This window comes from Mustelus asterias, chromosome 2 (genome assembly GCF_964213995.1).
Source record: "Mustelus asterias chromosome 2, sMusAst1.hap1.1, whole genome shotgun sequence".
Lineage (NCBI taxonomy): Eukaryota > Metazoa > Chordata > Chondrichthyes > Carcharhiniformes > Triakidae > Mustelus > Mustelus asterias.
The window spans coordinates 72,506,324-72,518,990 of NC_135802.1; the positions used below are offsets into that span (position 1 = coordinate 72,506,324).

The 12,667-nt window shown below is 41.9% G+C and overlaps 1 protein-coding gene and 1 pseudogene across 1 annotated transcript in view; one reads left to right on the forward strand and one right to left on the reverse strand.

Annotated features, from left to right (window-relative positions):
• The window catches only part of epb41l4b (erythrocyte membrane protein band 4.1 like 4B), a 179,892-nt gene that overhangs the window by 115,472 nt on the left and 51,753 nt on the right, over nt 1-12,667 (forward strand). Inside the window, exon 2 of the mRNA XM_078237070.1 lies at nt 7,646-7,750. Within this exon, the coding sequence (XP_078093196.1) occupies nt 7,646-7,750 (105 nt within the window). The remainder of the gene's footprint in view (nt 1-7,645; nt 7,751-12,667) is intronic.
• On the reverse strand, nt 1,725-4,504 carry LOC144503485 (malignant T-cell-amplified sequence 1-like; annotated as a pseudogene).

Consider the following 12,667-nt stretch of genomic DNA (forward strand, 5'->3'; position numbering starts at 1 on the left):
CCAAAATTGACTTAATGACAAGAAGAAAAGGATAATGGTCAAGGTATGTGTTTGTGACTGCAAGGTGATTTCCAGTGGGATCTTGCAGAGCTCAGTACTGGGTCCCTTGCTGTTTGTGATGTGGAAATAAATGCTTTAGACAAATTGAGGAAGAAATGTAGAGGAATGGAGATACCTTAGGCTGCATTTCCACAGATCCCTGAAATTATCAGGGCAGATAAATAAGGAGCTTGTGAAGGAATACAGGATGAAGAGCAGAAAGGTTATGCTAATAACTGTATAAAATGCCAATAGAACACAGTTGGAATATTGTGTACTGTTCTGATCACCACATTACAGGAAGAATGTGATTAAATTGGAGAGGCTGTAGAAGAAAATTCAAAGTGTCTTGCCAGGAATGGAGAATTTTAGAAATGAGGAAAGATTGGATAGGCTGGGCTCGTTTACTTTGGAACAGAGGAGGCCAAACGGAGATTTAATTGGGGTTTATAAAATTATGAAGGGCCAAAATCGGTTGGATAGGAAGGATGTTTTTTCCATTAACAGACCGATCAAGGAGTTCAGATGTTAAGCAATTGTAGAAATAGAGAGGAGTTGAGGAGAATAAGTTTTCATCCACAGCATGAAAGGGTGGTTGAGGCAGAAACCTTCATCACATTGAAAAAGCACTTTGTTATGCAATTGAAGCACCATAAACTATAATGGGCTGAGGAGCCTCCTGTGTTGTAAATTTCTATGATTCACTCTGGGCCATCAGCAGGGATTACAAAAATGCAGGATGTACTTGGTCAATTTCTTTGAACAATAATCAGAAAATAGTCAAATGAAATGCAGTGCATGCAGTTTACGTGAATTTTTCATGTGGTGAAAATAGTACCACATGGATATAAGGTTGTGTGTTGCTAAGTGCTTTCTCATAGCCTGTGGCTTGTCTTCTGTAAGCAGAGTAGATTCAGTAAGAGGTTGTAATCTTCATCATTAACAGCAGTTCAGCTCTGGCTCAGTTGGCAGCACTCTCACCTCTGAGTCAGATGGTTGTGGATTCCAGTCCTACATGAGTGGAAGAATCAAAAGGGTAGCTGTGAGGGAGTGTCTGATGTGCCGAATTTCGAATGAGACATTAAAGCCAAGGCATCATCTTCCCCTTCAGGTGGCTGTAAAGGATTCCATGGCTTTGAAGAATAGCAGGCAAGTTGCTGGTATCCTTAGTGTACTGGCCAACATTTGTCCTTCAGTCAACATCAAATAAACAGATGATCAGCTTATTATCACATTGGTGTTTTTTTTTTAACCTTGGGCATTAATTTAATGAGCATACTTTGAAATTAACTATGCAGCCATGTTTGTACAAACCCACTATACAAGCGAAAGACATCTACATTGTGATATTTGATTTTAAAGCAAGTTGTTGCCAATTGATTTTTTTTTTTGCTGCATATTTTGATATAATTACAAATTCGTTTGTAATTTGGACAGGTTTAAATAGGAAAAGATAAATCCAGGACAGATGTAACACGAAGCTGGGAATTGAACCCGTTTCCCTGGCACTGTGAGGCAGCAGTGCTAACCACTATGCCACCATGCTGCCTACTGTGTTGGGTTTACACAAAGCAAAATAAAAAATACAACTCTTAAAATCCAACACTGCCAACATCTACCTGTCTTGTAGCTGTGTCTGTCCATTTTCTCCTTCCAGCAGATATTTGGTATTGCTGGTATTTGTGTTATTTGTTTGTCTTCATGTGCCAAAGGCCATCGTTTAAGGAATGCATATTCTCGATTCCAATACCTTTGTTGACTTGTTCAATTTTATCTGCTGCTATCTTAAATCCCACAGAGAAGGCATGTTGCTTGCCTTTTGCCGTGATAGCAACTATGGTGTCAGTGTCTGCTGGGTGAAGTTTAGCTCCAGGGGAAGTTAGACCAGGACACGTGATATTGACCCCACTGAGCACAAAGTTGATGACCCCTTTATCAACGTTGATATGGCAAGATCGTAGGATATTTGTGAAGTAATCATAAGGTGGGGTAGAAAGGTCCCTCCCTCTGAACAACAATTCTCCATTAACAGTCAGGATCTCGATAGGTTCATGGCATTTTACAATTTTTACAGGGCCTTTCTTCGGCATGACTTGATTTAGTAAGAAGTTTAACAACACCAGGTTAAAGTCCAGCAGGTTTATTTGGTAGCAAAAGCCACACAAGCTTTCGGAGCCTTAAGCCCCTTCTTCAGGTGAGTGGGAATTCTGTTCATAAACAGGGCATATAAAGACACAAATGCAATTTACATGAATAATGGTTGGAATGCGAATACCTACAGCTAATCAAGTCTTTAAGATACAAACAATGTGAGTGGAGAGAGCATCAAGACAGGCTAAAGAGATGTGTATTGTCTCCAGACAGGACAGCCAGTGAGACTGCAGGTCCAGGCAAGCTGTGGGGATTACAAATAGTGTGGCATGAGCCCAATATCCTGATTGAGGCTGTCCTCGTGTGCGGAACTTGGCTATCAGTTTCTGCTCAGCGACTCTGCGCCATCGTGTGTCGTGAAGCATCGAGGGCATCCTGAAACCCATTGTACAAAGAACCCCCAGCTTTTGTCGCGACACTACGGAATTCCTACAGAAACTCGGCACACATGGAGCAGTTGAACCAGGAGCGCTCCTTGTCACAATGGATGTCTCGGCACTCTACACCAGCATCCCCCACGACGATGGCATTGCTGCAACGGCCTCAGTGCTCAGCGCCGACAACTGCCAGTTTCCAGATGCAATTTTACAACTCATCCACTTCATCCTGGACCACAATATCTTCACCTTCAACAACCAGTTCTTCATCCAGACACACGGAACAGCCATGGGGACCAAATTCACACCTCAATATGCCAACATCTTCATGCACAGGTTCGAACAAGACTTCTTCACCGCACAGGACCTTCAACCGATGCTATACACTAAATACATCGATGATATTTTCTTCCTTTGGACTCATGGTGAACAATCACTGAAACAACTATATGATGACCTCAACAAGTTCCATCCCACCATCAGACTCACCATGGACTACTCTCCGGAATCGGTTGCATTCTTGGACGCACGCATCTCCATTAAGGACGGTCACCTCAGCCCCTCACTATACCACAAGCCCACGGATAACCTCACGATGCTCCACTTCTCCAGCTTCCACCCTAAACACGTTAAAGAAGCCATCCCCTACGGACAAGCCTTCTGTATACACAGGATCTGCTCGGATGAGGAGGATCGCAACAGACACCTCCAGACGCTGAAAGATGCCCTCATAAGAACAGGATATGGTGCTCGACTCATCGATCGACAGTTCCGATGTGCCACAGCGAAAAATTGCACCGACCACCTCAGAAGACAAACACAGGACACGGTGGACAGGACTTCGTCGTCCAGTACTTCCCTGGAGTGGAGAAGCTACAGCATCTCCTCCGGAGCCTTCAACATGTCATTGAAGACGAACATCTCGCCAAGGCCATCCCCACACCCCCACTCCTTGCCTTCAAACAACCGCACAACCTCAAACAGACCGTTGTCCGCAGCAAACTACCCAGCCTTCAGGAGAACAGTGACCACGACACCACACAACCCTGCCACAGCAACCTCTGCAAGACATGCCGAATCATCGACACAGATGCCATCTCACGCGAGAACACCATCCACCGGGTACACGGTACATACTCTCGCAACTCGGCCAACGTTGTCTACCTGATACGCTGCAGGAAAGGATGTCCCGAGGCATGGTACACTGGGGAAACCATGCAGACGCTGCGACAATGGGTGAATGAACACCGCTCGACAATCACCAGGCAAGACTGTTCTCTTCCTGTTGGGGAGCACTTCAGCGGTCACGGGCATTCGGTCTCTGATATTCGGGTAAGCATTCTCCAAGGCGGCCTTCACGACACACAACGGCGCAGAGTTGCTGAGCAGAAACTGATAGCCAAGTTCCGTGCACATGAGGACGGCCTCAACCGGGATATTGGGTTCATGTCACACTATTTGTAATCCCCACAGCTTGCCTGGACCTGCAGAGTCTCACTGGCTGTCCTGTCTGGAAACAATACGCATCTCTTTAACCTGTCTTGATGCTCTCTCCACTCACATTGTTTGTATCTTAAAGACTTGATTAGCTGTAAGTATTCGCATTCCAACCATTATTCATGTAAATTGAGTTTGTGTCTTTATATGCCCTGTTTGTGAACAGAATTCCCACTCACCTGAAGAAGTGGCTTAAGGCTCCGAAAGCTTGTGTGGCTTTTGCTACCAAATAAATCTGTTGGACTTTAACCTGGTGTTGTTAAACTTCTTACTATGTTTACCCCAGTCCAACGCCGGCATCTCCACATCATGACTTGATTTAACCATAGTTCAATGACTGGAAACTGATCCACTAACTGATTCTTAATACCTTTAATAATAGATGTTGTCAGCTGAATGCAGGTTGAAACATTTTCTTTTTGATCAGTTTTTTTAAACATGGTGCAGCCTCCGAAACTCCAACTGCACCAATCACATTGCTGTTTGGGGCATTTTGCTGAGTACAAGTTCGCTGCGTGTTTCCCAAAGTACGACCGTGGACTACATTGGTTGTGAAGCACTTTAGGACGTTCTGAAGTTGTGAAAGATGCTTTATAAATTCCTTAGCATGGAATTAATGTAGCATTCTAAATGTAGAAAAATGTTCCAAGGTGTCCGACAGTGGCATAATGAGACAATAGTTAACAAGCCAACAAGGAAGACATTAGGGCTCAAAGCAGTAGTTCTGAAACAGCATCTTAAAGGAGCAGAGAGAGATGGAGCCAAGGTTTTATGTTGTTGAAGACACACTCCTGTGGTGGGGCAATGGAGGGGGGAGTGCTACATAAGATCAAAGTTCGAGGAGCACCAAGTTTCTAGTGGAGGTGAAGAGATAGGGATGAGGATATGGAGGAATTTGAACACGAGTATGAAAAGCTTAATATTGAGCATCAGTGTTCTGGGAAACCATTGTAGATCATTGATCAGAGGAGTTATGGTAGAATGAGACTTGATTCAAGTTGAGATACGGGCAACATAGTTTCAGAGTAGCTCAAAATGAGCGAGGATGGAAGATACAAGACTGGCCAACGGCAAACGGAGGCTGGCCACATTATGGAGGTGGAATTCAACATTTCTTGTGACGCTTTCAGATGTCCAGTTCAGAATCAAATAGGACACCAAGATTGTAAATAGTCCGGTTAAGCCTGACACCAGCAAAAGGGATGGGATTGGTGGTGATTGAATGCCAGTTGTGCTGGCGGCTGAAGCCAATGGCTTTCGTCTTTCCAGTATTTAATTAGAGGAAATTTCGACTCACCCAAGACTGGATGTCAAACATTGTGACAATGCAGAAGTGCTGGAGAGTTATGGGGTGAGATTCTCCAGCCTCCCAGCTGCGTGTTTTCCGGTGGTGGAAGGCAGCATGCTGTTCGCCATCCCGCCACTGTAAATGGGATTTCCCATTGATGTCACCCCAATGCTGCTGCAAAACCCGCAGGTGGTTGCACTGCTGGCAGGACCGGAGAATCCCGCTGGCGTGAACGGCCGGAGAATTCAGGCCGTAATGTGGGTGTTAGACGTATCATGTGACTTCATTAGATGACAGTTATTTTGGCCTTGCTATATGCAGAGTTAAGAGTGAAAGAACATTTCCAAGGGAAGGTTGGTAAAAATGATTGTACCATGTTCTTTAATGAGCAAAGATAGCAGGGACTGAAAATAATTCAAGACAGTGTGAAGACACGTGTCAGAGGTGCATAGTATATGATCTAGTGGAAATAAAAATGTATTTTATTGGTTAAAGTCATTCAATTTATCTCACTGCCTTAACTTGAGTGCTACAATGTTTGTTAATGTTATATGTTGCTAGTCCCTGCCACTCTTGTTGGATGGTATGACTGGGGGCAGGAAGTACTGTGGTACTTTGTCCTTAAGTGAGTTCCTCTCTTGTGTCTCAATTCCTCCTATCATCGTTTCTACGACCCCAAAAGAGAAATGGAGCGTTTTGTGGCTTCTTTGAAAACACCTTTGCAAATGCAGTGATACTGCCTCGCAAAATATGATATCTTCTCCTTTAAGCTACGACAGACTTTAATTTGTGGAGCAACATTTGATTCCCTGCCCTCCAACAGACAAACTTCCAACCATAATTTACACCAGGAGCTCACCTCCATTGCGTTAGGAATGCTGACTGCACAATTAAGTGTGAGGTTGGTGTACCAGGGTCAGCTGTGCAGCTGTGTGCTCTTCCAATATTATCTTGTATGTTTATGCTTGTTTGAAAGATCAAAGCTTCAGTCTTTGTGTGACTATGGTTTGGTTAGTATCACCGATGCTTCTGAAACCGAATGTAGTGGGCTCCACCCTCTATTCCTGTGTACTTGAGCAGATTATTTAGGTTGACATTTGAGTGCAGTGTACTGCTACAGGAACACTGCATTATCAGAGGGTAAGACAAACAAAGATCCCTGTCTGCCTGTTTAGCTCTGTTTTAAGAAGAACAGGGAATTTTTGTATCCTAGCTTATGATTTTTCCTCAACCAGCAGCAACTGATCATTCATTCCACTTGTTTGTAGAACTTTAAAATGAGTAAAATGTGTTCAACTTTTGACTTCACAGTAATGATGACTGCATTGGAAAAGTAATCTAGCGCTTGTAAAGTGTTTTGGGATATTCTAAGGCATTATATAAATGTTTAGCAAAGTGCACGGGTGATTTGGTTAAGTGCGCAGGCCTTTTAAATCTGTGTGCCCAACTACTGTGTGGTAATGTGTGTGCAGCCTGCAGGGTAATTTTTGGATTGTTGCAAGGCTGCACAGCTTAAAAAGAACATTGAATCTAAATTTGTTCTTCCTTCTTTCTTGTTGTGCACATTGCAGAAAAAGTTAGAGGACAAAGTATGAGTCAATAAAATTACATCTTTCCTATCTGTTTCTTTCTATATGGATGTATATAATGAAGTGAAATAATTCAGGTTTGATTTTATATTGATGCAGATATTTATGATGCATTGAGATAATTAAAGATTTGATCAGTAATATTTTGTTCTGTGTAATTGCAATGGACAACCCAAAATGTTGTATCTAAACTGTGGGCTTTAAGTGACATTGTTCAAACTGTAACAAGATGATGGCAACATTTTTATATACCATGCATAGTAAAGTGAAGGAAGAGGACTAACTAACATTTTACATGCACTTCTACTGTACTTCAGATATGACTGTTCTACACCAGGGTTGCAGAAATATGAATTGATCTGAATATTAATAATGAATATCTTGGTTTTACCTTGGAAATAGATTTTTCCCACTCTTACTCTTGTGTTGCAATCACATATTGAATACTCCAAGGATCAAATTTGTAACATAGCACATGACTAATTTTGGAAGTAATTTACACATTGCCTTTTAGCCGTATAGTAAACGTATAGGAATAATATTGCTTTTGTATCTTCCTCATTGCCTCAGTTTAATTTCAGTGCCTTAATTAGTTCAAGTTGTCGAGATTTAAAGTTATGCTGTTTTCGTTATTTTATCATTTCTAAGCAATTCAGACTCCAAAACTACATTGACTTCACATAAATGCTTTTTATCTTTTGTAGAAAAATGCTAGAGGTCAAGATCTATTTGACCAGATTGCTTACCATTTGGACCTTGTGGAGGTAGAATACTTCAGCTTACAATTCTTGGATGCCTTTCAAGTTTCAGTAAGTGACTCTTTGCTATTTTCTTATAATGAAAAAGTACAAGTTAAATTTGTTTTAGAGGTCAGTTACTCCAATGGAGGACTGAAATGCTCTTTTGAACGTTGAGCATTGATTTGGGTAAGGCCAGTTGGTGGAAATTAAATTGGACCAATTTGGATAAAGAAATTGTGATTTAATGCATCTATCTGTATTTGGAAATAATATCCTCAAAAAAGATCCATTTACAGAATTCAAATACTGGTAAACGATGTAAAACAGAAACCTCATGTAACCACTAATAACAGCCAGTGACAAAGTCAAGGTGATCAATTGAGTTAAATTATTTTTTACAAAAAACAAAATACTGCAGATGCTGGAAAACTGGATGAAAACAGAAAATACCTGCAGGTTGGGCAGCATCTGTGGATGGAGAAACCGAGTTAGCGGTCTTGATTTTCACTGAGTCAGTATGACATGGGAGCCCTTTTAAAATAGTAGACAGGTCCTGATTTTGGGATGTCCAACCCCATTCCAGGGCTTTGTGATTTTTGGGAGTTTCTTTAAGGAGTGTGGGCTGTTTCCTGTCAGAAGCCTGCATCCGGTACTCGCAGCCTGGCCTGCTTCATTGTGGGGATAGGCATGTCCTACTCCTCCACAATTTTCATGTAGTCGGCTCAGGTTTTTAAAGAGTTGTGGTTCACGGCCCCTTAGAGGAATCATGAACTAGTCTGCATGAGGGGAACTTTTAAAAGATAAGTTCAAAAGATCCCCTTCAAGTTCCCTATGCCAAACTCTGGCACTTGTGTGCCTATTGACCCAGTGTACACTTTCGAGGACCAATGAATCCCATAGTGCAACTTGGGGATTTCTGGTTAAATGCTATAACAAGATGTAATCCTTTGACCATTTTCCCCTAAACTTGAAAAAATCTGGATAAGCTAATAAAAGTGTCAATCTTCCCTTTGAAATTTCAAAAACCACAAACACAAAACCATTTACTTAAGTCAATAAACATTGTGAAATTGACCACAGAGATCAGAGAGCCTGAGCTGTCAATCAAGCAATGTTCCCTCTGGGGAGCAGGTGTTCTGTTATTCAAATAGGTGTCTCGGCTCTCAGCCATTATGCCTCATTATGTACACCAAAGGGGAAAAATCAAATGAGAATCAATTAAGTTTTCTTACATTGCATTCAGGACTTGTATTTAAAATCACATTTTGCATTTGTTTGGTTTTCTTTGGGAGCTGGCAACCCAGTGACCAACCATGTGATGTTAGAAAATTAGTAGTTACAATGGAAGTGCAGTGGAACGTTAACCTGTCATAAATTATGTAATAGCTATTCCTACTGTTAACTGGAGCAAACGTAAGGTACGCATAAAAGGACACTGCGATACAGCAATTGAAACTAAAATAATTTATTCTGCAACAGTTGTGTTTTAATGCCCTGGACAGTTCTTACACCTTTAATTAGTATTGTGACCCAGACTACCATCTCCTTCCACTGGAGAGGATCTGGCTTTTTGAGAGAGAATGCTTTTTGAGATTTTCTACAAACTGTCATGGAAATAACTAAGTTATGGTGCTCAGTGCATGTCAGCAAGGACAATTTAGTGAGGGAATTGGTCGTGGGCTGCTGAGCAAGTGGTTTGTGGTGGGGGTGAGGCAAATATTTTTTGGCTATGTCCCTGGAAGGAATTGGCTGGTCTTCTCTGGGAAAAGTAGTAACTGGGGGATGCTTGATTTACTTGTCCTGAGAGAATTTCACTGGCGAAACCACAGATAGACTGTTGTAACTGCAGTGCAGCTGGTGGACCTTCTTTGGTATGAGGGAATTCCTCATTTCAAGCAGGCACATGAAACACTGTGACTGAATGATAATGATGTGCCAGGCAGAACTAAAGATAAGGTGCTGGGGGGTATTTTGTGTAATAGTGACAATGGATTTCAGCCAATATCTAACAACCATCAGTTGTTTTCTTGGGGTAGACAGTAGTTGAAAGGGAGGTACCCTGTCAAATTGTTAAAAGCATTTATTAAGGCCTTAAGCTACAGATTCTTGAACACTTTCCTGGTCATATCTCTAGGGCAGAGAAGCCAATCTTTTCTGAATTAGGTATGCCAGCAAGAGCCAATGGAGAGTGACATTAATGGCACTGGGTCCCATTCCAGGAACTAAAGATTGATGGTTGCAAATTAGAGATAAAATCAGAACAAGGAGTTCTTGCTTCCAACTGATTTTTTTTTTAACGTAACAACTGTAAATAGGAGCTCCCAACATTGACCGTTTGAAGAATGTATGTTTGTAAGTCTGGCTGGAGGAAAGGAATTGTTCAGTGTCGGCCAGAAATCTTTACCAAACTGTAATTACCTGAGCTATTATCATAATGATATCAAAAAACTACTTTCCAAAATGTACATGGAATAAAAGTCTTCACAGTGCACGTTTTAAGGACTTTATTGTCAAACCTAAATTCATGTTTGTCATTAGGTGAAGGATAATAATGTACGCATGTGATATGAACCAGCCTATTATAGTTTGGCATTTCCTTTGTAACCTTTTTAAACAACAGACTCCACATTTGCATTTCTCCAGTCCTCCGGCACCTCCTATTGAAGATTGGAAAATAATCCTCAGAGCATCTGCTATTTGCTCTCTGACCTCCTTCAACATCCTCGGGAACAATCCATCTGGCTCTGGCCACTTATCCACTTTCAAGGATTCCAACTCCTATCACTTCCTGCCTTGTTCTGAATATTTTATCCAATATTTCATACTGCTGCTTTTGCATTACCAGATCTGCATCATCCCTTTCCCTTGTGAACACGGAGACAAAAAACTCATTTAAAATTCTTCCCATATCCTCTGCATCTTCACACAAGTTCCCTTCATCTCTGATAGGTCCCACTTTTTCCTTAACTATCCGTTTTCTCTTTATATACTGGTAAAACATCTTTTGATTTTCCTTAATCTGGCTTGCTAATATTTTTTCATGCCCTCTCTTTGATTTCTTTATTTCTTTTTTTACTTGATCCCTGTACTTTCTATACCCCTCTAGGCTAAGTGCAGTGTTGAGTTTTTTGTGACGATCATAAGCTTACTTTTTCTGTTTAATCTTCCCCTGCATTTTTCTAAACAGCCATGAGGGTGTAGATTTGGCAGTATCATTCTTATTTTTGGAGGGGACATTTCTGCTTTGTTGCTAAAGGAGCTCATTTATTAGTCTTCCCACTGGTTTATCACTGATTTATCCTTGAGCAATCTTTCTCATTAATAACCAAATTGTGGTCACCAACCCCGATATGGTCACCCACTGTCACTTCACCCACTTGCCCACCTTCATTTCCCAAGACTCCTTCCTTTGGGCTTGGCACGTATTGTTAAAGATTTCTTGGACACAGTACATGAATTTTTCACCCTCAATGCCCCTTATATATTTGAAACCCAGTTGACATTGGGTTAGTTAAAGGCACCAATATTATTGCCCCTCTTATTCCTTCAGGCAGAAATGCAGCATTAGTGGGAAACTATCATAGAGAATCATAGAAACCCTACAGTGCAGAAAGAGGCCATTTGGCCCATCGAGTCTGCACCGACCACAACCCCACCCAGGCCCTACCCCCGTATCCCTACATATTTACCCGCTAATCCCTCTAACCTACGCATCTCAGGACACTAAGGGGCAATTTTAGCATGGCCAATCAACCTAACCCGCACATCTTTGGGCTGTGGGAGGAAACCGGAGCACCCGGAGGAAACCCATGCAGACACGAGGAGAATGTGCAAACTCCACACACACACTGACCTAAGCTGGGAATCGAACCCAGGTCCCTGGAGCTGTGAAGCAGCAGTGCTAACCACTGTGCTACCATGCCACCCATCTATCTGTTGATCTTTCTTGTAATATTAATAAGCAGCAGTGAGTGAGTTGTTAAAATATATGGGACCATGTTTGATGCTGACTACTGTTCTGGACCCACATTTAATGAGCATTGTTGCAACTACATTAAAGATTAAAGATCATGTTGCAGCTGTACAAAACTTTGGTGCGGCCGCACTTGGAGTATTGCGCACAGTTCTGGTCGCTGTATTATAGGAAGGATGTGGAAGCATTGGAAAGGTGCAGAGGAGATTTACCAGGATGTTGCCTGGTATGGTGGGAAGGTCTTATGAAGAAAGGCTGAGGGACTTGAGGCTGTTTTCGTTAGAGAGAAGAAGGTTAAGAGGCGACTTAATAGAGGCATACAAGATGATCAGAGGATTAGATAGGGTGGACAGTGATAGCCTTTTCCTGGGATGGTGATGGCTAACACGAGGGGACATAGCTTTAAATTGAGGGGCGATAGATATAGGACAGATGTCAGAGGTAGGTTCTTTACTCAGAGAGTAGTAAGGGCATGGAATACCCTGCCTGCAGCAGTAGTGGACTCGCCAACATTAAGGGCATTTAAATGGTCATTGGATAAACATATGGATGATATTGGAATAGTGTAGGTTAGATGGGCTTTAGATTGGTTTCACAGGTTGGCGCAACAACGAGGGCCGAAGGGCCTGTACTGCGCTGTTATGTTCTGTGTACATTTAAAGATTAAGCTCTGAAGCCTTTTCCAAGGTTTAATTGTGTAAAGATTATTATAAACTCATTCCACCATGTTCATTTCAACAAGTTTTTGCCATTTATTTACCAGCAGGAATTCTTGACTTGCATGTCAAGGCTGTATTTATTGACCATCATCAGTTGCCCTGCAAAGTGCCTCCTTGAAATGTTGTTCTTGTGCTTTAGGTGAATATGAGATTAGGCGGAAATGCCAAGATATTGACATAGGGCAATAAAGTAATGGTGATACTTGTCTCAAGTCAGGGTGGTGTGTTACTGGAATGGGAACTAGTATAGTGGGTTTCCCATGATCTTGTTGGTCTTGTCCTTCAGGATGGTAG